This window comes from Melospiza georgiana, chromosome 3, assembly GCF_028018845.1.
Source record: "Melospiza georgiana isolate bMelGeo1 chromosome 3, bMelGeo1.pri, whole genome shotgun sequence".
Taxonomy (NCBI): domain Eukaryota; kingdom Metazoa; phylum Chordata; class Aves; order Passeriformes; family Passerellidae; genus Melospiza; species Melospiza georgiana.
The window spans coordinates 70,209,471-70,235,109 of record NC_080432.1 but is presented as its reverse complement, the minus strand read 5'-3'; the positions used below and the strand labels follow the sequence as shown (position 1 = coordinate 70,235,109).

Below are 25,639 nucleotides of genomic sequence, written 5' to 3'. Positions count from 1 at the left end.
GGCAGCCCAGGCAGCTACGCCGAGCAGCCCGGCACCCATCTTGCGTTTTATTTACTGCTGCGCGTAGTTTTCCTTCCCAGAGCTCCCATCTTCTCCGGCAGCCTTCCGGGAAGGCGCCCAGGGCTCCCCCAGGAGGCGCCGGCTCCCGCTCCCCTCAGCCGCTTTGGCGGGAGACGGGCGCCGCTCGCCCCGTCCCGCCGGACAGCGGCGCCCCCCGCCGGCAGGAGGCCGCGCGGCACCCCACGGACACGAGCGCTGCGCGGCCCGTTCGGCTGACACGGTTTAAATCGGCGCTCTAATAACCCGCGGGAGCCGCTTCTTCCCGGGAGCGGCGATCCCCCGCAGCAGCCGCCCCGCAGGCGGGCCGAGGTACCCGGGCCGAGGTACCCGGGCCGCGGCCCTGCACCGCTGCGGAGCCGCTGCCGCCCCCCCACGCCGGGTGCGCGCGCAGCCGCCGGTCGCGGGGCGGGGCGGGCGCTCATTTCCTCCCTGGGCGCCATTTTGTAGCGCAGAGAACCCGCAAATAAAGAGCGGGCGGGAGCGGCGTGCGGGGGAGCTCGGGCAGGGGGAGGCGCGGCCGTCCTGGCTGCGGAGCTGGTGGCGGCGGAGGCGCCCGCGTAGCTGGTAGCGGCAGGCGTGGAGGTGGCGGGTTTCGCCCCTGCTCGATGTGAGGCGGAGCGCGGCCCAGGCAAGCGGCGTGCGAGGGGCGCGGGGCCTCCGCGCCGCAGGCGGGAGGTGAGTGACCGTGCGAGCGCTCCGCCCCAGCGGGACGGACGGACCGGGCAGCCCGGGGTGCCCGACCCCTGCGGCGCCTCCATCCCTCAGCTCGGGCGCGGGGGGGAAGAGCGGAAGCACTTAGAGCCATTTTGTACGAGGCCCCGGAGCCTGGCCTGGCAGCGCGGCTGGGATCCTCCCCCGGCCTTGGGCTGCCGCCGCGCCCCCGGGAGCCGCGTTCGGTGCTTCCCTGTGGGAGAGGAGCGAGGGCGGCGGGGCGGGCACTGCCTGGGCCGGGGGGCGGCCGCAGCAGCTGGGTCTGTCAAACACCTGCGGCTGCGGCCCTCGGAGGGGGGTGGGACTCCCGCGGTTGTTGCTGAGGCGAGTGTGAGGGCTGAGCAGTTACGGGGCTACTGTGAAGATTTTCTTTCTAAACGTCAGAGGGCTCCTTAGTACGAGGGAGACAAGGAGATACTGGAGGGGGTCCAGGGGAGGGCTACAGATACCATTTGGGGTCTGCAATGTTTCTGTTGCGAGGAGAGACTGCGTGAGCTGGGCCTGTTTACTCTATGGAAGAGAAGACTAAGAGGGGCTCTCATCAATACATACAAATATCCTAAAGGCGGGTGCTGTCTTAAAGTGAAGGGTGCCAGACTCTTTTCAGCGGTGCCCAGCGGCAGGACGAGGGTCAGTGGCCATAAACTAAGGCACGGGAAGTTTCACCTCTTTATGAGGAAGAACTTCTTTGCATTGAGGGCGGAAGAACAGGCTGCCGTGGTGGTGCATTCCCCCTGAACTCCCTTCCAGGCTGCAGTGTGAGCTGAGAAATTTTTGAGTAATCTCAAGCACGCTCATTCGGGACAGCTGCCCAGGCAGGTCACGGAATCTCCTTCTCTGGAGACATCCGGAACCACCTGGACACGTTCCTGTGTCATCTGCTCTAGGTGACCCTGCCTTGTTAGGGACAGGGCCTTCCAGCCCTAGCGATTCTGTAAATTATATGTTTGTATATATGTACACACGTACGTGCTTTGGGAGCTGGGAGCCCATACTGGGGTTTCCCTGTGGAACTCTTTCTAGGTATCATTAAAATAACTCTCAGTTTGTGTATAACAAGTAAAACCTCATACCTGATTCAATTACTTTTTGTTCGTTGAGGTTTTTAAAAAAGTTTTTAAATCCTGTGTTTTATAAACGTTGTAGGAAAAGCTGTGTGGGCTTCTATCAGAGTTATTAAAATTAAAATGTACTTTCCTTGTTTCACATTTTTTCTAATTGAAACTGCCATAGAAGCCTAAAACATTGAGTTTTTCTGAAAATTCTTTAACTGCCTGTTATTCTAAGTATGGAGTATGGTTTTGTGTTGCTTGTTGCCAGGAGCAGACATGCAGGAGTGGTGTGTGGCAGTCACTGTTTCTGCAAAATCATGCAAGTGCTTAGTTAGGATAGTACAGTTAAGCTGTTCATAATATAAATCACAAGTACAATTGTGTTAATTCCAGTCAGTTATGTAGGAATGTTGTTTACATTGACTCTTTATTGTAGAAAGTGACTCTTCATCATGTTCTTGCAAGATATTTCTGATATGGGTAGGAGAGAGATAATTTCTTCTAGAGGCGAGCCGAGTGAGAAGAAGCATCTCTTGATGTGCAGTGCTTGAGAAGTTACTGTATTATGTTAAAATATGTTAAAATAATGAACATTTCAGTGACAGTTGTGTCTGTAGCACCCAGATTCACCTGTTTGTTGACAGAAAACTGAGGAAAATCACCGTGACTGTTGCTGCAGCCGTCCTGGCGCTGCTGCTGTTTCTGAGAAACACGGAGCACAACGACAGCAGTATTCAGCAGTAATAAATGCTCAAGCTTCTGCTGAGTTACTGCAGCTTCCCAAAAAGCTGTTGCAGGGCAGTAGCAAGGTGAAATTTATATGTGTGGAAAGAGCATTAAGTGTTTATCTGTAGATATTATCAACCTAACTTTTCCAGAATAACCTATGGAATATTTTTAGCTAGTGTGTTTTTTATCATAGCAAGTAATAATAGGTGGCAGTAAGGACTAACTTCTGTAATGCAGGGGCCCATAACTTCAGTCATTTGTGCTCTTATCTGAAAGCAAGAGGTGGTTTTGTAAACAGTGATGTGCTGGGTGTAGAGTTAGAGTAGCCTGGTCTGGTGCTGGAATTCTGTGTGAGGGCTGGAGATGCAGTTTGACTGCCATTGCATTGGAGCATCAACCTTTGATTTCTTGTACTCTTGATTGTGACAGCAATTGTATGTTTATAATTGCCATATGCTGCAGCAGGGGTTACAAGCCAGATCTTTGGGGGAAATTCACGTTTTTTGGTACTTGTGTGCTTCTGTACTTTTTTGGGGAACACACACATAATGACGTGTGCACCATTTAATCAGTGTTAGGTGTAGTTGTGTGAGACATCTGAAAAGCATGTTTCTCTCTGTCAGGAACTTAACACTAGCTGAGATCTTCAAGACTACTTCCAAACTCCAAAGGAGTTAAAAGCTCTAAAAATCTTTGGAAAAATTACAGAGAGAGGGAAGGTAGGCAGCTTAAATACAGCGGTCACAAGCATTCCCTCTGTAATCTCAGGTTACTCTAAATGATTGAATTAGGCACTGGCAATTTGTATCAGCAGCCTCTTATGCTTGTATTTTCTATTTGAGGTATGTTTTTGGTAAAACAGTTTCAAATAAGGAGCTGCATGCAGAAGTTGAAGCAAAATACTTGAGTAACTTCGTGTTAGCAGGGGGGAAGGGGGTGGGAGTGAAGGGCACTTCTTAGTTTAGGGAAGCACTTAGTGTGTTACTAAGCCTAGCAACAGGAAGCTGCCCTTCATTAGTGAGATGCTTCTACTGAATGTTTTCTTTCTGTGGGTTCTAATGTCAGTATTTATTCTAGGAAGGGAGAGTGAGTGTTGGTTGTTTTGTTTGTTGTTAACCAGGCCCTTGTTTGGTAGGGTGCTGTGTAGTTGTCAGCAGTCTCACTTAGTGCGGGTTGAAAACTCTGCTTCATTGGAATGTGTTTGCCTTACTGACCAACAGTTTTAGGGTTTGGAAGAGTTAAATTGGTTCTTTGAGTATCACTGTGGAAATACTAAGATAATCCATAAAAATCATTGAGAAAATAGAATATCTACTCTTTGAGAGCATTGTTTCTTTAAAGCTCAGTGTTCACAGCTAAGGAGTTGGCACATCCTTTCCCTGGTACATGTGCAGTAGCTTTACAAGCTTGTCAACTCTTAGTATTATATGCAATTTTTCCACTGGAAAGCATATTGCAAAGATGCATGCCACCAGCAAACCCTGCATTTATTGCTACTTGAATGCCTGTAAGATTTAGGAACTCAGTATTTCTTACATAATCATAGTTGTAGAAAATACTGTGCATTACTCTTTAGAGATAAGGAAGCACGTCTTGTAACTCAGAGCGTTGCGAATATTTAACCTAGCGAAATGCAGCCCTTGTGCTCTGTGTGCACCAGAGGAATTCAGTTTGATGGCCTATCTAAGCTAGTTTGCATCCTGCCTTTCTTGAGAGTATTCACACGGGTTTTAAAATAACCGTACTTCCCATTTGTTTGAATCTTAAGAGAATAAGTACTTGTAAGAACATGTTGTAATGTTCACAAATTATTCTCTTTTATTCCAAAGAGGAGGAGCAGTAGTATAAATTGCTTTCCTCAGACCCTGATTATCCTGTACCTTGTAAAATACAATGTTTTGTAGATGTAGATGCATACTAAATGTCAGTTTGATACCAAGTTGGGTGGTTTTGATCAGTTAAATTGGAAGGATTGATTACTGATTGGCTTCTTAGATAGAAATAGAAAGTTTGAGAACTTTTAGAAAAAATGCAGCTGACTATATCTAGATTACCAGAGCAAACATGTCATAGTGTTATTTTGTACTCTGGTGCTGCCTTGTGCGGAACCAATATTTCAGTGGTGTAACACTGCAAACTAGAATAATTAAGGCTATAAGTTTCTGACTTGTTCAGTGTTCTGTTTACACTAAATAAAACTCCTCTTTTTCCTCTCCCTTCAGAGTTCACAATGACGAATGAAGAACCTCTCCCAAAGAAGGTATGTGTAAAATTACTTGTGACTTCACCCTTCCAGGTAATCAGGACAGCTTGATAAGTTATGCTTTTCTTTTTGCTTCATAGGTTCGCCTTAGTGAAGCAGATTTTAAGGTTTTACCTAGAGATGAGCTTATCCTAAGGTAATGTAAAAAGTCTTTTTTTCCATCTCAACATTTTTGTGAACTTTCTGTGGAAGATGTGTGAATTTACTCTTTCGTTGTCTTTCAGCATCCTTGTTCTGAAAAACAGTTTTATTTGTTTCATAATGTATGTCTTCTGTAAAGTTCTCCTTTTGCCTCAAATATTTGTAGTTTGGAAGGGAACACTTCTTCTCAAGAGGCAAAATCCTTAATAGTATTTTGTAGAACATGAGTACGAGTATTTTTTTTTCTTCACTCCTAATGATAGAAGATATAATTGCTTGCATTCCTTGATAGATAGCAAGCTATTTTAAACATCAGAAAAATGTCAACTCTTTACTTCTCCAGTACTTTTTTACGCTTTCTCAGTCCTTGCACTTGTCTTCTCAGCATGTTCAGATATTAACAGAAAAATGTTAAAATGAAGCTTTCATTGCCTAGAACTTTGATAAGAAAGAACCTGGCTGTCTTTTTAACTTTTTAGAAAGCTTAAGTGTCACAACAGGAACAATTATGGGGAATTCTGTTGCACGTACCATCTGTTTAAAGAAACCACCCCAGGCCACTTGTCTCTGTATGCCTGAATTTCCTGATTTGTAAGCCAGGAGCTATCCAAACCAGCCTTCTGTGAGGTGTCTGTTTATCTGCTGGAATAGTGGTAAACATTAGTTCTTGGCTTCTTAGTGTTATTAGGGTCTCAAGGTAAATTTTGCTGTTTTATAGAACAAAGACTAAATTGTGTGGAAACAAGGGCTAACATATGCAACACTTAGTGTACATGGTGATCAGCTGCTCTCCCTTCTGGGTAAACTGTCCTGCCAGCTCCTTTTGGGGTGACAGTTTTTTTCCAGGGAGTAAACGTTCTGGCTCCATATGTTTAAAACTAGTTTCTGTCTGCTTCTGAGTATCCAGTCTTTTGGGTTGTAAAGAAAAATGTATTTAAACAGTTAGAAAAATTGCTTCTTTCATAAATGGTTTTGGCCCTGTGATCCTTTTTATAGAAAACTCCTAAGTCTCCAAAGCTGTGCCCTTAACTTGGTGCTATAAAAGTAATGTGAGAGTACCAAAGCGTAGATTGTGTGCCACTTGCTTTCTGACTGGTAGTGTGAAAACAAGAGCAGGCTGTCAGTTGTAGTCAGTTTGTAACTTGCAGTCATTAGTTGCTACATAGAAGAGATGCGTTTCCAGCACATATTCAGGAGAGAATGTAATGGAATGCCCGCAAGGAGGTAATGTAGGTTAGCAGCTCACCTGTGTTGATGAAGAGGCAGAAGGCAATTTGCTAATGAAAGCTATGTTGCTATTGAATCATCTTCTTAGTGTGTAGAAAAACTAATATGCTCTCAAAAAGGGCACTTGATGGATTTAAGGAATATAACTGTTCAATATACTCATGTCAGTTTTTTTAATGTAAAATTAGGTTCTTTCTTTCTAGACTTGCTGTTTAGTAGGCCGTTTCAGTTTTACTTCTGGGAGATTGAAATCTCCTGAATTAACATAGAATTTTTAATGGTCAAATGGTGGAACTCCTTAGATCAGAGAAATCAGTTTAAGGGTTAAGTATGAATACTACTGCTCTCTTCTATAGAGCTTTGAGAGTTTGTTCATGCTGTTGCCATGCTCAGCTGAAGAGATGTAAAATTTTGTTGTTGCTTGAAGGAAGAGATCTTGTGATTTCATTTCCTTTTCCCAGTGATGTGGTCTTGCTTGCTGTTACAGATCTGATTCTCTGATGCTTTTTTAGACCCTTCAGAGTACTGTTGGAATTCACTAAATGGTCCAAATTACCTATAGGTAGATTTCATAGTTTCAATTCAAGTAGTGGTATAGGTTAGAGAGTTAAAATGGAGCAGTTGTGATGAGTCTAGCCTAAAATACATGTTAGGGAGAGAAGGTAATGGGGAGGAGGGAGCAGACACCTCCTATAGTGGTAAGCTATCAGATGAATTTTCTTTGTAATGTGCAGTTGTACCATCATGAGGAACGCACGTAGTTAGGTGCAGAGTACTACTTAAAAATCCCAAAAATACTGTGCTGTGAACTTTTTCATAAAGCATTTCATGCTAAACTTCACAGCAGACTTGATTTGCTACTGATTTGATGGTTTGTATAAAATGCAGTGCTGTTTTTAGGTGATGTTGTTTGACTGCGGATGAATTTCCTAAATAACGTGTTTTCAGAGAGTTGTTAAGCTGTTTGGCTTATTGATGGTGGATGTAATCAGAGAGTGGTCTTACCCTGAATGAGCTGATACAGCTGCTTAACCTAGACTGCCATTTCTAGTGTTATGATACACTTCTGCTTGTCCTGTTCACTTGGTAACATATTTAATGTTGTATTTGTATTGCACTTTGTTACAGAATTTTGTTTGAATTGCTCTGCTATGAGAGTAAGATGCATATAGGGTACTTTACAAAGATAACAAAAATACGTAGTGTTTGATCCTAATGTTTGTCTAAAATACTGATTTTTAAGATGTTTTAAGTGTTGTAATACACAACTACCATTTTGTTCCTCTGAGATGCAAAGCAAATTTAACTATTTCCACAATTAAAAGCTCATTTTTTAAAACTGGAATTGTCTTTTGTGCAATTGTGTAATTCCTTCTTAACATTTTCTGATTATGGTATCAGTGTGTGCTCTGAAAGCTTAGGAATGACATGCCTTCATTTAATAAACAGAGCTTCAGAAATGTTTTTTCTTTTTATATCTGTGACAGGTGGAAACAATATGAAGCATACGTGCAAGCTCTGGAGGGCAAGTACACAGACCTTAATTGTAAGTTAGCTGGGTTTCAAAATGGTGCACGTTATCAGAATGTATAAAATAATATGTGTGCTTTCTAGAAGTAAGATATAATAATCTGTTATGTCTGTTACTTGTTAGGAAAACAGCCCTTGTTTTTTCTACTGCAAGTTTTCAGCCTCTCCCAGCTTTCTTACCAACTTCTTTTCCAGTTGCAAATTTCTCCCACCATGTAAAAAGTCTTTATTTTTCATCTGTAGGACACAGACTGCTGGGCAGGGGGAAGCTTCAAAGCATAACCCCATAAATAGGTGTACTTTCAGAACTTGACCATTAGAAAAAGAAACTCTGTCTACTGAAATACTCCAGCAATGTCTGTGCCTTTAGTAGTCTTACAGGATTATAAGGCTGGGAGGAGAAACAGTGTTTAGGGGTAAATGTCTAAAATGAGTCCCCAAGGATTGTTTGATCTGATTAGGCAAATTTGATTGTCATTCTTACATGGTAGTTAAAACTTGGTCTTTTGGAAGATAATGTGGGGAAAACATCCTACTCTGAAATGATAAAATATGAATACATTCTGGGAGTGACTGAACACCCAGTCCTAAGTCACTTTTAAAAGTTGTATTGCCAGTTAGGGATGGTATCTTTCGTGTTTTCCACTCACCTTTTCAGTCTAAATACTTAGAGCTGTAGTACCACTGAGTTTGAAGGGCATTTTTCTGTCAGTCCAAATGGATGTCCTCTCTTTTGCTGTTGTTACCTCCTTCTTCTACTGCTGTCTCATAATATTTTGTAGAGAATAAAATAGAGCTCATGGAAACTGGTGGTTCCATTCACATCTCAAACTGTCTAAACATAGATAAATAAGTTGTTTCAACATTCCTGGTTTCTTGATTTTAAAACAACTCATTAACACTGACTACTATGGCCTGTACTATCTGCAAGGATTTATTTAGAAATCATTGTCCTGAGGCAATTTGATGCTCAGGTTATATTTACCACTGATTATTCTCCAGAAATTAGGAAAAAATGAAAATTTAAATTTTTCAAGTTTTTAATTGTGTTACATATGGCAAGTAGAGTGAATGTACACAGTTGGTATTGAGCTGCCTGCATGTTTTTGTTTGAGTAATTTGGAAATGTGCTGCATTCTCTTGTATTTCTTATATAATTTTTCATAAATGTCCGTGGATCAGAATTCTAGTTGGAATAGAATATTCTTGAATGTCTTACTGTTTGCTGCTGGAGTATTGAGGCCAGTTTGAGGATTGCCCATAAACAGCAGTGTTTTACAGACTGCAGATTGATTTTTGCAGCACAAAGTGATTTCCTATACAGACATGGAAACATCTTGAAAGTTTTAGTAAGTCTTAAAGGAGGACCAGGAATATGGCTTTAAAGCCAGCTGTTGTTAAGCTTTCCCAATACTTAATGACATTTTGTTTTTTGTTTATGCTAGTTATAAACATGCCTGCAAAAAGTGTAACTGTTTATGAAATTGGTTTTTAGATTCTTTTAGCTGTCTTTTTAAAACTTCCTATGAGAGGGTACTATAAAACTTGCTTTCTCTGTTGTTGCTTGTGTTAGCTAATGATGTGACGGGGCTGAGAGAATCTGAAGAGAAGTTGAAACAGCAACAGCAAGAGTCTGCCCGAAGAGAAAATATTCTGGTGATGAGGCTGGCAACTAAGGAACAGGAGATGCAAGAGTGTACTGTGAGTATTCAGAAAGGATAAATGTGTTCAAACTGTTGTAGCAACATCAGCTGTTGAGCCAGTACCTACGAGCTGTGCAATGTTTTTTGTGTATCTACACCATCACATTTTCTGTGTTTTAAGGCACAGCAGGGTAGTTTAATTGAATGAGTAAAGATCACTTCTTAAAAGTTTGGGTTTTTTTTTTTAATACTAGTTATTGCTATTGATTTTCAACAGCAGTTGTGATTGAAGCTTGGTTTGCTTCAAACAAAGCTAATTCTTGCATGTGCCATGCTTACTCTTTTCTAGCATTTATCTGCAGAGCCTATCTACAAAAATCTTACTTCTGAGTATCATTAGAGTCAGGAACAAATGAAAACATAAGGATATGATTGTGTTTGTTTGGTTTCATTTAGGAGGTTTTAGGCTGACACATTGCCTTTGGCTAACAGTGTAAGGCTGTTTGTAAGCCTCTGTCTTCTTGGCTGGATAGATGAAGTTGCTACTGACTTATTTAAAGTTCTTTTGCAATTTGGCAGATCTGCTTAATTTCTACTGTTCTGAATATGTATTTTGTTGATCTTTGTTTCTTGCTCCTTCATTTCTGGCCATTTTCTGTGTCTTTTACATCTGTGTTTAGTTTTGGTTTCTTGGAAACTATCTCATATTGGATTACTTTCTTAACATAATTTTCATTCTGCTTGAATCTGGCAGCTTCTGAGAGGAATGTAAAAAGCTTATTGCTAGTTTTAGTAATATACTCTTTAGATCTTCTCTTATGAAAAGTACAAGCTCTGTGCAAAACTAATAACTAATGTTGTAGTTTTCCTTTGCTTTTTAAGTTTTCCTTCCTTTTTTGCCTGAAGTTTTTCAGAGCAGTCAGGTATAGTAGTGTGACTGAACTCTGTACACAGTATTTTCACTGTTGTTAAGACCATAAGATCACTTTAGTTCACAGTGTTATAAACAAGGAAGAAATAAAGGGGATTAAGCTTACTTTGCAGTGGCAAAAAATGAAGCCCAGAATCATTGAGGTTGGAAGAGACTGGCAGTTTCTAGTCCAGCCTGCCTGTTCACACCAGGTCAGTCAGGCCAGGTTACTCAGGACTGCACACTATTTTAAGCATCTCCTGAAATGGAGAGAAATGCAAAAGTCTTTGACCTGTGCCAGTGTTGAACCACTGATGCAGCAGAATGTGTGTTCTTATGTTTAAGTGGAACTTCACATGTTTCAGCTTGTGCCCATCACCTTCTGTGCTTTCAGTGGGCACTGTTGGCTTTGCTTTCTTTACTCCCCATCAGGTATTTATGGGCATTGCTAGCATCTCCAGACTGAGCAGCCCTAACACTCTCAGCCTCTGCTTGTGTGTCACATGCTCCAACCCCTTAATCAGCCTCACAGCCCTTCATTGGCCTCACCCTGGTATGTCTGTGTCTCCCTTGTACTGGGGTGCCCCGATCTGGACCCAGTACCCCAGATCTCTCACCAGTGTCAAGTGAGAGGAAGGATCACCCCCCTCAGCCTGTTGGCAGCACTCTGCTAATGCAGCCCAGGATGCCAGTGAAGATCTGTTCTGGTACAGGACTGCAATGCTTCCCTAGCTGTAAGGCTACTGTATTGGTCCTGCTTCACTTGTGCAGTTGTACTGATAAATTCTGCTATGTGGAACAGCAGTAATAATAGGTTTTTTTCTTTTGAACTTCTTAGCATATAGCTAAAACAGTAAATACTAAAAATAAATAAAACGAAATGCAAGTTTTTCACCAAAACTAAATTTGTGTGTGCTATATTTGCCTTTGTTCCTTCCTTGAAGTTATAAACTTCAAGTATTTAATGCTTTGAATTTGACTGTCATGAATGATTTGAATATCATGAAGACTATAGGGGTTTTGGCTGCACTTTGTTAGATGTTTATAGCTGCATAATTGTTCCAGAACATCTGTTTAGAAGAACTCCTGAAGAGCTTTTATTATCAGTGTACTTAAAAAAAAAGTTTGCTAACAACCTACCAAAAAGAAACAAAAAACAGACGCATGCCCACACACTCGGGTGGTTTATATTTCTCCTGCTCTTGACTCAAGAATAACACTGAGGATATAATCTCCACAGCACATGGTGGTGGGAAGATGCATCCTTGAAGAAGAGGTGTAAAATGGGTACCCTGGAGGTGTATAATGGAGACATGGTCACGTTTAGGTATTTTCAAGTTTAAAAATGCACATAGTTTCAGGAAGGTCTGAAGGACTGCTTTCCTTCGTATTACTAGAGAGTATTTTTTCCACTACAGTAGCAGCAGAAAAATGTCATGTTGGATAAGATGCAAAGTGAAGCCACAGGTTGCTAAATCATTTAATAAGCTATTAATCATGTGATGTTACTTGACATGTCTGATTTTAATCCATAAAATAAATTTTCCATATTTTTATTATAGTTAACAATTGTTTTATAATCTAAAAATGCACCATTAACATTTATATTAACATTTAATGTTAGTGGTAAAATATACCACTAATATTTATATGTAAGTCTTCAGTGTTTCCTGTCACATTGTAATTAGACTGAGCTTTTATGGTGTCTAGTTTCTTGAAAATCTGCAGATGTGTTTTTGGGACATTTTATTTTTACAGACTTACCACATTCAAATTTTAATGGCTAAAAACTTAATACCATACCATGTTCAACTGCTAGTAGTTGGCAAAGACTGAGTTTTCTGATCACTTGTGTAGAACACCTTGCTTACTGAAGTACACCAGCTCTGTTTTAAAGCAGAGTGTGATGAGCTCTATTTTGGTGTTATAATTTTCACCCTTTTTAAAAATAGTAGCTTTTTAGTGTGTTTTCAGCTTATGAAAGTCACCAGTTGTCATCTTAAAGTGTAGGTGTGCATGTCAGAGTAGCAGAATCAATGCCCTTATTCTGTGTCAGTGCTGTTTCTGAAGAAAGAAAATGGGAGGGGGTTGCATAGCTCCATTCTCTCTAATGCTCTGTGCTGAGTCTGGCAGGAGAATATATGGATTTCTTCAGAGCCAGCAGCTTAGTAAAAGTCTGTGGCAGGTGCTGCAAAGTTACTCTGTGGTTTTAGAGTCACTAAGGGCTACTTTGAAGTACAGGTGTTTCACATCCTGTGTGCCCTGTTGTCAGCAGCAGCCTCGAGCGACCTTCCCCCAGCAGGAACTGCCCTCTAGAAGAGGTTGCTGCTCTTGGGGAGCAGTATTGGCTGTGGTTTCTACATAAAGCTTTATTTCTGGCACAAGTGGTGGTCAGGTTAATGCCACTTCAGGGAAAGGCCTTAACCTCTTTCCAGGCTACTGCACAGTCACTGAGAGTCAGTGGGTAGACATTTGGAAATACTTGCTGCTCAGATATACTTTTCATGGAACAGATAACGATGAGTGGAACTCTCTGTGGGTGCAGTTGGACTGTAGCACTAGGTAGTCATCACCCCTGTGGTTTACGTTACAGCTCTGTTTTTTCTCTTCTTAGTTGTGTGCTTTATTCCTTCCTTATAAGAAGGATATACAGTTGATCTGACTTTGGTTGCTTATGCTTTCTCTCAGGCACCTGTGATCTGTTTTGTAAATTTGTTATGTTTAGAGTGTCTGTTTTTTTTTTAGCTATCTTTGGATGATTTCAGCTGAAAGCATGCAACTGTTTCCAAGAATGTGAGAACTAGGGGGATTGAAAATGTTATTGTCTGTCTTTAACAAAATAATAAAAATCCACATGAACAAAACCTCACACAGCCCTATAAATAGACTGCTTTCAGTGCTCTCCTGCCTTGGGTTGGAACGGAGAGAAAGCTGTAATGCTTAATGTAAAGCAAGATTTTTTATTATCTTTGTGAAAATTACCTCTACTTGTCCATCTGATAGGCTTTTGAAAAATACCAGCTGGTGTGTGCTTTCATGTTTGGGAACGTGAAGAGTCTGTAGGCATTTCAGGTGTTAAAGTGGGCATTCCCTGGGGTCTAGCATTGAATGTGGCTATTCCTGTATGTACGGCTATAGCTTGAGGTTGGGCCTGACTGTAGGCAAACTCTCCTGCTCCCTAACCCTTGCTACCTGGAATATCAGTGGGAGGTGACTCATACCAGAAAGTGATTAGAGGGAGCAAGAATGTGAGGTTTGGACCGGCTAAGCAGGAAGACAAACGTTGGGAGCAGGTCATACTTGGGAGGAGGAGGTTGTTAGGTCTTCATGGATGAAGAGCCTGACAGATGAGAACTCTGGAGTTAACAACTGGAGAAAACACTTGTGGAGGAATTGAGAAAATTTAAGTTGGAAAAAGTGGAGGGAAAGAATGGTCTTTGAGGTTTGGGGAGGGAATGAGCAAGGATTGTTAAGCTTAAGTAAGTTTGTTTTACATGACTGCTTTAGAAATGATGGTTGAGCTGAAGTCCTGTGCAGGTGCCATCTGCTGGGCTCAGGAGTGTGAGCTGGAGAGACCCCAATGAGATTGTTAAATAACTGGCATTGCACAGCATTGGCCGGGTCCTCTGGAGTGTTTAAGTGCATTTCTGGTGTGACTGAGGAGCAGCAGCCAATTCTGTGTGCTAGTGATCCAGGCAATCTGTTACAGTTTTTAGATTTACGGTGTAAGAGGGAGGATTCTGGGCCTTGGTAAGACCAGGAGCGTGGCCTTTCTCCCCCCCAGGTAGTGATGTCTCTGTAAAAATGGATTGGGAACAATGTTGCTGTATCATGATTATATATCTGAAATATGTTGCCAGTGAAGTTGTCCATTTTACTGTCTACTAGCTCTAGCCATCACAAAGAATTGACAGGTTGTTGAAATACTTCAGTAGCAGAAGAATCAAATAATTGAGTGGATAGGAAATATAAATCAATAACAATGAATAAAATTTACCTTTATTCAGTGAGCAGTATATTTGCATTCAGTAAGGCAAAGGCCCGAGAGGTAAAATGCCATCCAAGAAATGTTAGCATAACTTAATCTGATTTTCCTTTTTCTAGGTGCATTACCCACATTGTATGTAGATTCTTTATTTCCTTAAAATATTTATATGCAGTGCTTTATTCCCTTTATATTTCTTTCTGCATATATAGAACTTTGTCTATTTAAAGTGTGATGATTTCAATTTTAAGTAGCTAAGTATTTTTATTTTTATAATAACAAATTAATGTGTCCAAGGAAAGACTTCTGTTATTCCACCTTTGAAACCACTTGAAGTAAAATCTAGGAAATTTTACTATTTAACAATACATAAATTAAAACATGTTACACTCAATTTAGAAGTGACTGAGGTTGCTACTGCACATTGAATGTATGTAGGACTTGTGTACTTCCTCTTCACCACTGCTGTGTGAAGACCCCATGAGAGTAGCTGCCTGTACAGGAACATGGTTGAGCTGTCAGTGCTGCTGGCTGTGCTGTGTGTCCCAAGGGAAGGAGAGAGTGCAGGGAGACTCTTCCCCTTTAGGGTCTGTCAGTTAAACTCTCTTGCTCTCAAGTCTGCAGGACTGCCTGCATGGGAAGCAAACCATCTGGCTTTCAATGTATGCCTTTTAACAGTGTGTGGTTCTGTTCACCTCTTGCTGATGAAGAAATGTGTGTGATACAGGGGGCATCATAAATTGAATTTAGGAATCAACACATTCTGTGCAGGCTTACGCAGTATTGGTGATTACCAGGGTTCCAAATGTGTACATTTCATACAATTTTAGATATGTCTGTTGTGATGGGATTAAAATTGAAGAAACTTTTAAAGTTAATCCTATTTATTTACATTTGTTTTGAACAATAAATACTATATTTAAAAGGAAACCTCTCAGTTACTACTTCTGAAATTTTGACTATTGCTAGTGTTTCAAACATATAAAATTGCAACTCCTTTGGCTTAGTTTTTTTCAAAGAGAATAAAATCCAACCAAAATCTGTTTTAATTGCTGTTAATATTTCTAAATTTTTGTTTTAGAGATACTCACTCTTGCATCATAAGTGACTACTGCAGTTGCAAAATCCCTTAGGTTCTAAAAAGCATTTTTATTTGCTTGTAAATATTTCTTGTCGATTTCTGCTGTAATGTTCCTTAGTAACTTCCACTGATCTTAAGTGGGAATTGACTATCTGCTTTAAGCAGGTAATTCTTTCCATATGCTCTTTGTTCCCCAGGAGTGCAGGGAGATAGAAAAGAAAGGGAGCATTCTAATGTTCCAGATATTGCTCTGACAAATGTAAATTGACATGTAGAAAATAATCTTGGGACCTGGAGGGGAGTCTGCCATGAAAGGTAAAGCATGGCAGGTGCTTAGGGTGGGGCCGTGGGTGAGCAGGCCCATGGACAAGGGTGCAAGGTGTGCACAAGTGGTTGTTATCCTGCGGTTTTCGGGTTACAGCGTGGGAGAGGGCAAGCTACCTTAGTGTGAACTTTGGAGTAACTATTGGTATTGAAAGGACTCATAGTTTTTATTTAATATTGTATGAATAACAGTCTTTTTTTCTTATTTTATGCAGAATCAGATTCAGTACCTCAAGCAAGTCCAGCAGCCTAGTGTTGCCCAACTGCGATCAACAATGGTAGACCCAGCCATCAACTTGTTTTTCCTAAAAATGAAAGGTGAACTGGAACAGACTAAAGACAAACTGGAACAAGCCCAAAATGAACTGAGTGCCTGGAAATTTACGCCTGATAGGTAAACAAAACAAATACTCCCCAGTCAAGACTTCCCTGACAGTCCCACTACGAGAATGCTATGGTGGGACAGCCAAGTACTCGTTTCCACACCAAGACTCAGACGTTTTGAGGCAAAAGCCACATTCTTATACTGTCCAGCTTGTAATGCTTAATGTAAAACTTACCAGATGAACCTTGTGTTTCAGCTTTTTTCTCCCCTTTGCTTCAGAGGCCTGACAACGTCGGACTATTCTGAAGAAATGGCCATCTTCGAAAAAATCTTTTCTAGAACATGTAGACATTTGCAAAATTGTTCTATTTGAAGAAAATAGAGGGAGAAACAGAAGTCTTAAGTCTGTGGCACACTGTGTCTACAGACAGTTTGGAGGAGAGAGAACCTAGAGATTATAAATCATGAATTGAACATGTAAAATTCCCAAAAAATGTAGAAGTGGAATATGCTTCGCTCATAACCTTGAGCCTAGTGACTTAGAGACACTGTAAGTCAGTTTTGCCAATAAGACTGTGGACTTCCTGCTTGTTCACTGAACTGCTGGGTCAAAACTCGATGAGGTGAATTTTGCATTAAAGAGTTTATTTGCTAACCAGTTTTGAATAGCCACAAGAGTGCTATTTGATATCACTACAGTGGTAGTGTACACATTTGACTGTTTAGCCTTTGGGCACTCTAGCACTTGATGCAGCCTTAAGTCACTGTTGCTAAATAATGAACTGTTTTCTGGATGGTTGGTAATACTGTGGACGCCTCAAAATTAGGACTGTACAAAACTGTACGTTCCATCTAAATGCAGCTTTAAAATTGTTTGAAGCAATATATATTTGATCACAACTAGCATGTATAAGAAAAACTGGTTGTGATAAGAATTTCACTGCATGTTTTCATGCAGAAATGAGACTTTTTTGATCTTCATTCTAAGAACTGATATCAAATGCTTAATACAGAAGGCACACGATGGCAACTGTCTTCAGTGTTGGTGGGGTGCTTTTATTCCGTTGTACACCTGGGGTTTTTTGTATTGTGCTTCTCTATAAAATGTGCCTTGAAATAGTTGTAATACATAGTTCAAGGAACACTTCTGGTTTTACTGTTGTATCGTGAAACTCCTGGGATGAACGAGAATTGAACAGGTTGTTATTTCTGCATTGTCTCGTTCGCTGAAAACAAAGTCAGTATTTTAACAAACCAAAAAACCTTAAATGCATGCATTTTCTTTGGTGGTTTCAGTGAAGGAGTTTTTGCTACTCTACTGATGCCTCTGTTCTGTCCTCCCAAGTTACTTGTAAGAGTAGCAATCTGGGACAGTTGGGAGTGCATGTCTAAGGTCTGTAAAGCAAAATGTAGATCTGGTGTAGCATTTGTGTTTGTTTCTTCCCATAGCAAAGAGAGTTCTATTTAGTAATCTGAGGTGTTGATTTTTCAAAACAGTTGGGCAGCGTTTTATGACTCAGTTTAAAAATTAGTTTTTAAATTAAAGAGCCATTCAGCTGTCACAGAAGGTGATGTATTCTAACAGTTTTGCTGACTTTTATTAAGATTCCATTACATAATTTTGACTTGGAAGTATCTTTAACTGTTTGTGCTTCAGATGATTAATATGGGATAAAAGACTAGTATACTTATGCAGGTTTTTTTTTTTTTTTTGCATGAGTAATGACTTAACACCAAAAGAAAAATCCACAGAAAAACTTTACCTTTTAAAAAGTGATATATCTGGAATGATTTTGCTATAGCAGTATCTATGCATAATTTTATTGATCTAGCATCAAAACAGAGGTAAGACTTACATTAATAAAATGTTAATGTGTTACCAAGACACTTGTAAAGCTCACTGCGGTGTGTTGAAGGAGGCATGCCATGCAGATTGTTTGTTTCTAACTTGGAATTCAGAAATTTATTTAATACATGTAGGTACAGGTTGGTTGTTTTCCAAAGTCTTCAGGCTCTGAATGCGTGAGTACCACCGAGGAGAGACAAGTAACTTGCCTTTCAAACCCAAGTGTCAAAAGAAAATGCTGTTTCTTTAGCTACAACATCCCCTAATTTGCATAATATAATTTTAAGTCAGTGGTGTGAATGTGGATAACTCATACATGCAGTGGCAGGAATATAGAAAGTTAGTTATTTCCTGGTAAATATTTGAGGCTTTGTTAACTGGGTTAAGATTTTACTGGTTTTATTTCTTGAAAGGTGAAGAAATTGGCTGATGTAAAATATTTGTAGGGGTTTTTTCATTCTCTTTGCATCTTGGGCCTCCTCCCCCAATTGTTTTAATTGTCCATCCTTGTACACGACTACTCATTTCATGGCATCTGGCCTAGTTTTTGAAAGAAGCAATGGCCCTATTCAGATCTTAAACTGGTGTTCTCCAGGTGGTTAACACATTAACTGCAGCCCTAAGCAGAGCTAGCTCTGGACCTTAATGTAGGTAAAGCTGTGCAGCATAAACATTGCTGATGTCTGGAGGGGGAAATAAAAGACATGTAATCAAAGGAATGGCTATGCTAAGCCATTTTAACCATCATTAAGCAGAGTATAAGCTTGGAATAAAAATTAGTTGAAATGCCATTTTGCAGTAAGTGTAGTACAACAAAACTTTAGTCTTCTGAAATTTAACCATTTATATTCTTACAGGTTTTGTTGCATGTATGTTCAAGAGGATTTGTGAAAACAATGCTGAACTTAGTTTTACAGTTCATATGAATTATTTTAATAGTTACTGTATTTAATTTTCTTGAATGTGCTGTCTTTTTTGTAAATTGCAAGGGGTATTCTCTACTAGCTCAGAACATCTGGAAAAATTTTGATGAGAAGAAATAGCATTATAGGTAACTATGCAAATTTCTATACAGGTAATAAATATTTAACATTTTGGCAGGAGTTAACCTGAAGATATTAATGGGATTCTAAAATTGTCCCAATTCCAAGGTAACTGGTACTTGCTGATTCTGCCGTTGATGTTGGTTTGTGAAGAGAAAAGCATTCAATGACAAGCATTGTAAACTTTTTCTATTTGTAGTGATGGTGAATACATTAACAGGAATTTGCAAATGGCTAAAAATCATGTCTGCCTAATAACTTTTGGGATCTGTCACATTGGTTATCTCCAAAGTGGTCCTGCTTTGCACAGAATGAACATCTCTAAGGAAACTTGCATCTTAAATGTGCGACTTGGACTGTATTAGGTCGGCACAATTTAAACTTCAAGGACCTGGCATTGGACATCACATCAAGAAAGAAAACAGGCTGCTGCCTTTAGCAGATTTTCAGGCCTCCAGGACTTTACACAGCCAGATTCCTTCTGGAGCAGCCCATCTGAAAGATTTGGGAAAGTCAGTTGAAAAATGTTAAATGGGGCAGAGTTGGCAGAGAAATTAAAAGTTGTTTAAGGCTTGAGTGCTCAGAAGGTAGCTGATAAGGAATTGCTGTTTTAAATTATTGTACTTTGGTTGCAGGAGAGAACTGTGGCTGTGATTGTAGCAGAAATTTGCTCTTCTACTTTTTTAATCCTCAGGTTTTTTCAGTATTTGTCACTTGTTTAAAAGCCTACAAAAATTAAATGACCTTCTTGGTCTTGAAGAGTAATACAAGTCTTGCTATTGAATTCACAATAAAACTGTTCAAGTTTGGAGTTTTGCCAGAGCTTACACCTCTGTAGAAAAGAAGACAGCTTCATTATGGTGCTGAGCCTATTAAAAGGAGAATTGTTTGGGGATGCTATCCTGACTTGGCAGACTGAGAGTCCTAAAGGACTTTAATTTCTTTCTTTCATGGAGTCAGCTGTATTGCCTATATATTAATTTGCATACTACTTCCTATAATGCTTTACAATGAGATTTTTATCATGAAGATTAAAGATGTGTAACATTACCAATTTAGTAAAGAAAATCTTGTCAGTTTCTACCCATTTCACGTTTCTTTCAGAAACTGTGTCCTAATGATCATTACTTATGTTCTGAAATCTGTCAATTTAAAGAAAGTAGATAGATAGATAATATCCCCCTTCCTCGATGTCCTTACAATGTCCAGATACATTTTCATTCTTCTTCACCATACAAGATGTACTTATGACCATAGAAATCATGAAGCAGACTCTGCATGACTGTCAAACACAAGTTGAGTTGCAAAATGGACATCTCATTTTTTAAACAAGAGTACCTGGACAGCATTTAAATGAATGTTTAAACCTATTAAAGAAAAACGGTTGTCAGTATGAAAAATGAACATGAGATTGATTATTTCCCCCAAGCAACTTCTCTTCACCCAAATTCAGTTATTAAATTTCATTACTACAACAAATGGGCAGTGATTTTGCTTATAATTTGCTTGTTTGTATGCAGTCCTTGATTTTTTTGAATTGAAAAACACATCTTTAATCAAGTATTTAACTACATTAAGAATTGGCACATGCAAGATTGTGCATACTGATAATCCAGATGTTGGTATTTAAAAAGTGCAATATGCTTATTCATATTTTCAGTAATAAAATTTGCCTTCCACTTTGTGGGACAGCGACAGAAGATCACCTGGCGTTGGAACAGCACGTGGTAACTATAGGGAGACTTTCTGCTATGACAATTATGTTGAGGCACAATGTTCCTTGAATTGTGACATGCAGAAATTGCATCTCCTTTTTGTCTTTATTCGTGATTGAGGAAGATAACTTAAGGTTTTATATTCATTTTGTGATAGATGGCTCTTTCCTTTGCAGCCAAACAGGGAAAAAGTTAATGGCGAAGTGTCGAATGCTTATCCAGGAGAATCAAGAGCTTGGAAGGCAGCTGTCCCAAGGACGTATTGCACAGCTTGAGGCAGAATTGGCTTTACAGAAGAAATATAGTGAGGAACTTAAAAGCAGTCAGGATGGTAAGGGATTTTTTTAACAAAAATAGAAAAGTTGCCTTGCACTTCTGCAAGTTTAATTCTGTGATGATATAGATAATACAAAATCACCTTTGCCAGAATGAAAGCGCAATATTGAGTAAAATATGTAATAGTAAGTATTAATTGGTAGTCTTAGTTAAACAAAATACTTAAATTTGGGGGAACTCATGGGATTCACAGCTCCAGTAATGCAGTGCTTGCAATAGAGATTTTTATACTGTAAGTCTTGCTATTTAATAGGGAATGTTTAGATTGCACACATTACTGGTGAATTGGCAAGATGAGAGCTGTTAACATATAGCCTAGGCATGCACTGAGAGCAGAAAGCTTCTTGTTAAAACTCTGACTCATTTGGAATTTTTTTAAAAATTCAACTTTTCAACAATGCTTAAGAATATGAAAAACTGATTTTTTTTTCCCCTTTGGTAACTTAAGTGAATGAAAATGTCTCATTGTGTTTATAATCTAAATTTTGCAACACCATAAGCCTAAATTGAAATGATCTAAAAACTCTGACCTCTTGCACAATTTAAATGGAGGGGAAAATGCAGGTTTAAAAGTCTTTCTTCAGTCTCAAATTCTTTGTAGTGTCAGTGGCTCTTCATAGAATGTTAGATTAGGTGTTCTGAATATAACCGATATGGGTAGTCCTGGGGTTATAACCTATATAGACATCACATAGATCTGAATATCTTTTTGTTTGTTTTGCATCTGAAGATTGTAAGATACCAGAACGTTGGTATGACATCCCATCTGAGATGCATTTTTAGGAGTAGATCATATTCCCCAATCATATTTTCATCTCTTTGAGAAAGCAGCAGTATAAAATAACTAGAACTCTTAAGGAAATGATTGTATAGTGTCATTTTGTGGGAATAGTAACTACTGTTTTGATAATGCACTTCAACAAAATTTACCAAGTACATAATTGAAGCAAGTGTAGATGTTCTTTAAAGACTGCTGCTTTTGAATGTAGTAATTTCCAGCATGGAGTTGCTTCTTCCCCATATATGAATGAAGATGATGTTACTCCTGCAATAAGAGTTCTCCTAATGATTGTTTTCTGTAGCAGCAAGAACATTTAAAAAAAAAATTACAATATTAAGCAGTTTGCATTTTTTTTTCTCTGGCATACTGATGGTGCAGTTGGAACTGAAGACTGAATCAGTGTTTCTTATACTGTTTTGTGGTCAAATTTGTTTTGTTCCAGAATGCAATACTAATTGTAAAAACCTTTTTCTGATACATAAATATTAAAACACTATGAAATTAGTTAACCCTCTGTTGGTAAGAAGGTATTTTTGTGTTCTCTCTTGAACAATTTCAAGGATTAAACACAGTAAGAACTGAAACTTCCTTGAAACAGGATGAAAAACTACTGCTTTTGGCTATTGAATAGGGTTTTGCAGTAACTCAGATTTGCTACGTATGGATATGGTTCATGGTCACTTTTACAGTATTTCTGCCAGGGATTGATACTTGAGTAAAAGTAGACACAATAGGATCTACTTGCACAATATTAATTACTGCAATTGAGCTTTTTCCCGAATATCTTCCTTTCTTGCTCAGAAGTTAAATTTTTCTCATATATTTTCAATAGCAGTTTAGAAAATAGGTAGATACCACATTTTCTCCTTCAGAGGCAGAGTATCAAAACCAGTGCATACCTGATGGCTGAGACAATAGTTCATTGAAAAAATTCAGCATAAAATGTTGAGTTACGGGATTTTAATTTCTTGTCTGAGATTTAAACTATATATGGGCTATTAAGTGTTTGCAACCAATGTGTTTTCTTTACATAGAATTGAATGACTTCATCATCCAGCTTGATGAGGAGGTAGAAGGTATGCAGAGTACCATTCTAGTTCTTCAGCAGCAGTTGAAGGAGACGCGGCAGCAGTTGGCTCAGTACCAGCAGCAGCAGGCGCAGGCCCCCAACCCAGGTACCAGCAGGACTCCATCCTCCGAGCCCGCGGAGCAGGCAGAGGTGGCGGGCAAAGACTGCAGCCGCCTGGCAAACGGACCAAGCAATGGCAGCTCCTCCCACCAGCGGACGTCTGCGCCTGCATTTTATAGGGAGGGTAGCGGCACGGAAGATGACTTCCCGGCTTCTCCAGGGAATGGTAATAAGCTATCCAACCACTCTGAAGATAGAACTGGTAGAGGAAGTGGTAGCTACATAAACCAGCTCAGTACTGGGTATGAAAGTGTAGACTCTCCCACTGGCAGTGAAAACTCTCTCACTCACCACTCAAATGACACAGACTCCAATCATGATCCTCAAGAGGAGAAAACAGTGAGCATGAAAGGTAACAGAACTGTGGGTTCTCGTCATGTCCAGAATGGTTTGGACTCCAGTGTAAATGTGCAGGGTTCAGTTTTGTAACATTTTTCTGCAAAATTTTTATACAGTGTCATTGAAATTGGGAGAGGATACTGTCCAGAAGCCGTTTAAATTAGTGCATACTTGTCACAATTTTGCCTTTTTGTGGGTTTCTTTTTGCTTCAATACCTCTGCCACTTTGGAAATTTTAACAGTTAATTACGTTGAATGTTGCTAAAAGGATGTTTGTGTAGCTCAAGTTATTTTTATATGAGTTAATGTGAAGTTGAAATGGAAATTATTTCCATAAAGTATAACATAAATGATGTCTGTACAAATCTGTGTATATCTAGAACCTGTGCTGTGTAAGGGCATTCTTACTCATACTGTTATACTTAACACCACCTTCAAGATTTGTCATAATAGCTGTGGGTTTGACTGCCAAGTTTGCCCAGTACAGTAGTTTTATCACTAAAAAGATGGACTTACTGAAGGAGTCCTGTAGTAGTTTCAGTGTTAATTACAGTTTTTCCCACCATACATCTGTGCATTTTCTCCTTAGGTGACCGAATGTTTATGAATTGTGTGCATAGTTACTCAGTTTTTAAGAACTGTTGTATCCTGTTGATGCATATTGCTCTGTGACTCCAATATTATCTTACCTGTACTGACCAAACCTAAATAAAAACTTTTAATAATGTAATTTCTTCATTGTTCTGCATTGGCTTATGTGGCTTATTTGTATGTGGTGTATTGATAGTCCTTGCTTTTGAGTTGAATTTGTATCTGTGTCAATCCTGTCTGGTACAGCGTATGCCCAGTACATGAAGGTGTAGGTGTGTGCTAGTACTAATTTCAAGACAGCCTGATAGTGCTTGTTCCAAAGGTTTTGTCCTGACTGGCAGAAAAAGGGTGGGGATGGGGGGGAGGTGGGAAGGAGAAATTAATAAAGTAAGCTTTAGAGTTTGAACCCAGTTTTATTAACGAGTAAAGAAAAACCAAAAAAACAAGCCAGACTCAAAAGCTTGAAGTACGTAACAGGTAAATGGACAAATTAAACTAAAAAACATAAGGAATTAGCAATTCAGCCTTTTGAATTGGTTAACTTCGTTTTTAAATGCCTGCCTGAGGAAACTGATTTCTTAACAGGTGCAGAGAGTGAAAGAATTCCCTTTAATTAAATATACTTTTATTGCTCAGTAGCAATGAGCTGTGACTTTCAGAACCTGGGTTTCTGGTGTTTATTTTTGATCTACTAGTTTAGTGTTGGTAGCACATGAGCAAGAAGATGAAAGAGCACTGTTCAAGGTAAGACAAAAGTACTTAGTAGTGTATTTGAGGGTGGACTAAAGAGTTTCCAGTTTCAACATTTTTCTACCTGTGAGTCTTGTAATTACCAGGTGACTAATAAAATTAATGCATATGTAGCTATTAAAATTATAAGTAGCTTAACTGCTGTGCAATTCACTGTGGAAACTTTTTTGAAAGGAGTCTCTCGAAAGTTCTGGAACACACTTGCCTTGGTTTAAATTTACAGTTACAGTAAATTCTTATAGAAGGGCTTCTGTGGTAGCATTTTTAAGTGGCACAAATTATCTTGTATTACTGCAGTATCTGCAGTAATATTGTCCAAGACAAATGGATGTAATTAAAATGCTACTAGCTATGCTTGTCTGTATTAAAATCATGCTAGTCCATAGCTAGCACCACTTCTATTTTAATTTCATAGGGTTCATATCAGTGTTCTCAAACCACTTGGTAGTGCTCACTGGAAGTATTCCACACAAATTCCATTGGTGATTCCTTGTTGCTTTTTGAATGTTGCTTCAGGCCTTTTTGCTTGAAAAATAGCAGTTGAATGGTTGAATGCATGAAAGGGAAGTGACAAATACCTATACAAAAATGGTACTGGCATCTGGCACCCAAAGGAATTTTTAGATCACAGAAGTCCCTGATAATGAATGTTATTTGATCATAACATCATATTGCTTGCTTATGTAACATGTATATATTGTACATCCTGGATCCTGTACATGGTAAAATATAATATTTTTTAAGAAGCTTCAGATGCTGATAACACAATAAAATAATCAGGCTTTATGTGATCAGATGGTAAAAAGCCTACTGAGGAAATCTGTGGTCATTAAAAAAATGGTAGAGCACTTAGGTGGTGATGACTTTTTACTTAGTCCGGTATTACAGGACATTCATTACTTCAAAATTATCTTTATGTGAGGTTTTTCTCAAGTTTTTAAACAGTAAAAGAATAATCAGAAATACAAATTATACCATCAGCCTTCAAGTTAACTTTTTGGAAAAAAAATGGTGTAAAGCCATTCCCCTAAGCAGACGCCTCTGCTTAGAAGGTGTCTCCTAAATAAG

General features: G+C 39.4%; 1 protein-coding gene across 2 annotated transcripts; it reads left to right on the top strand.

Moving 5' to 3' along the window:
* Positions 1-522: 522 nt before the first annotated feature.
* WTAP (WT1 associated protein) lies at positions 523-23,960 on the top strand. Of its 2 annotated transcripts, XM_058020753.1 has the most exons (8): positions 525-735; positions 4,775-4,812; positions 4,896-4,951; positions 7,671-7,729; positions 9,287-9,414; positions 15,872-16,050; positions 20,762-20,916; positions 22,737-23,960. In XM_058020753.1, exons 2-8 carry the CDS (start codon positions 4,783-4,785, stop codon positions 23,318-23,320), a joined length of 1,191 nt encoding a protein of 396 aa, XP_057876736.1. In that variant the 5' UTR covers positions 525-735; positions 4,775-4,782; the 3' UTR covers positions 23,321-23,960. The 2 variants fall into 2 exon arrangements, 1 of the variants encoding a protein (XP_057876736.1); XR_009114270.1 differs by lacking the exon at positions 22,737-23,960 and having other exon boundaries at positions 523-735; positions 15,872-16,604; positions 20,762-20,851.
* Positions 23,961-25,639: the final 1,679 nt, after the last annotated feature.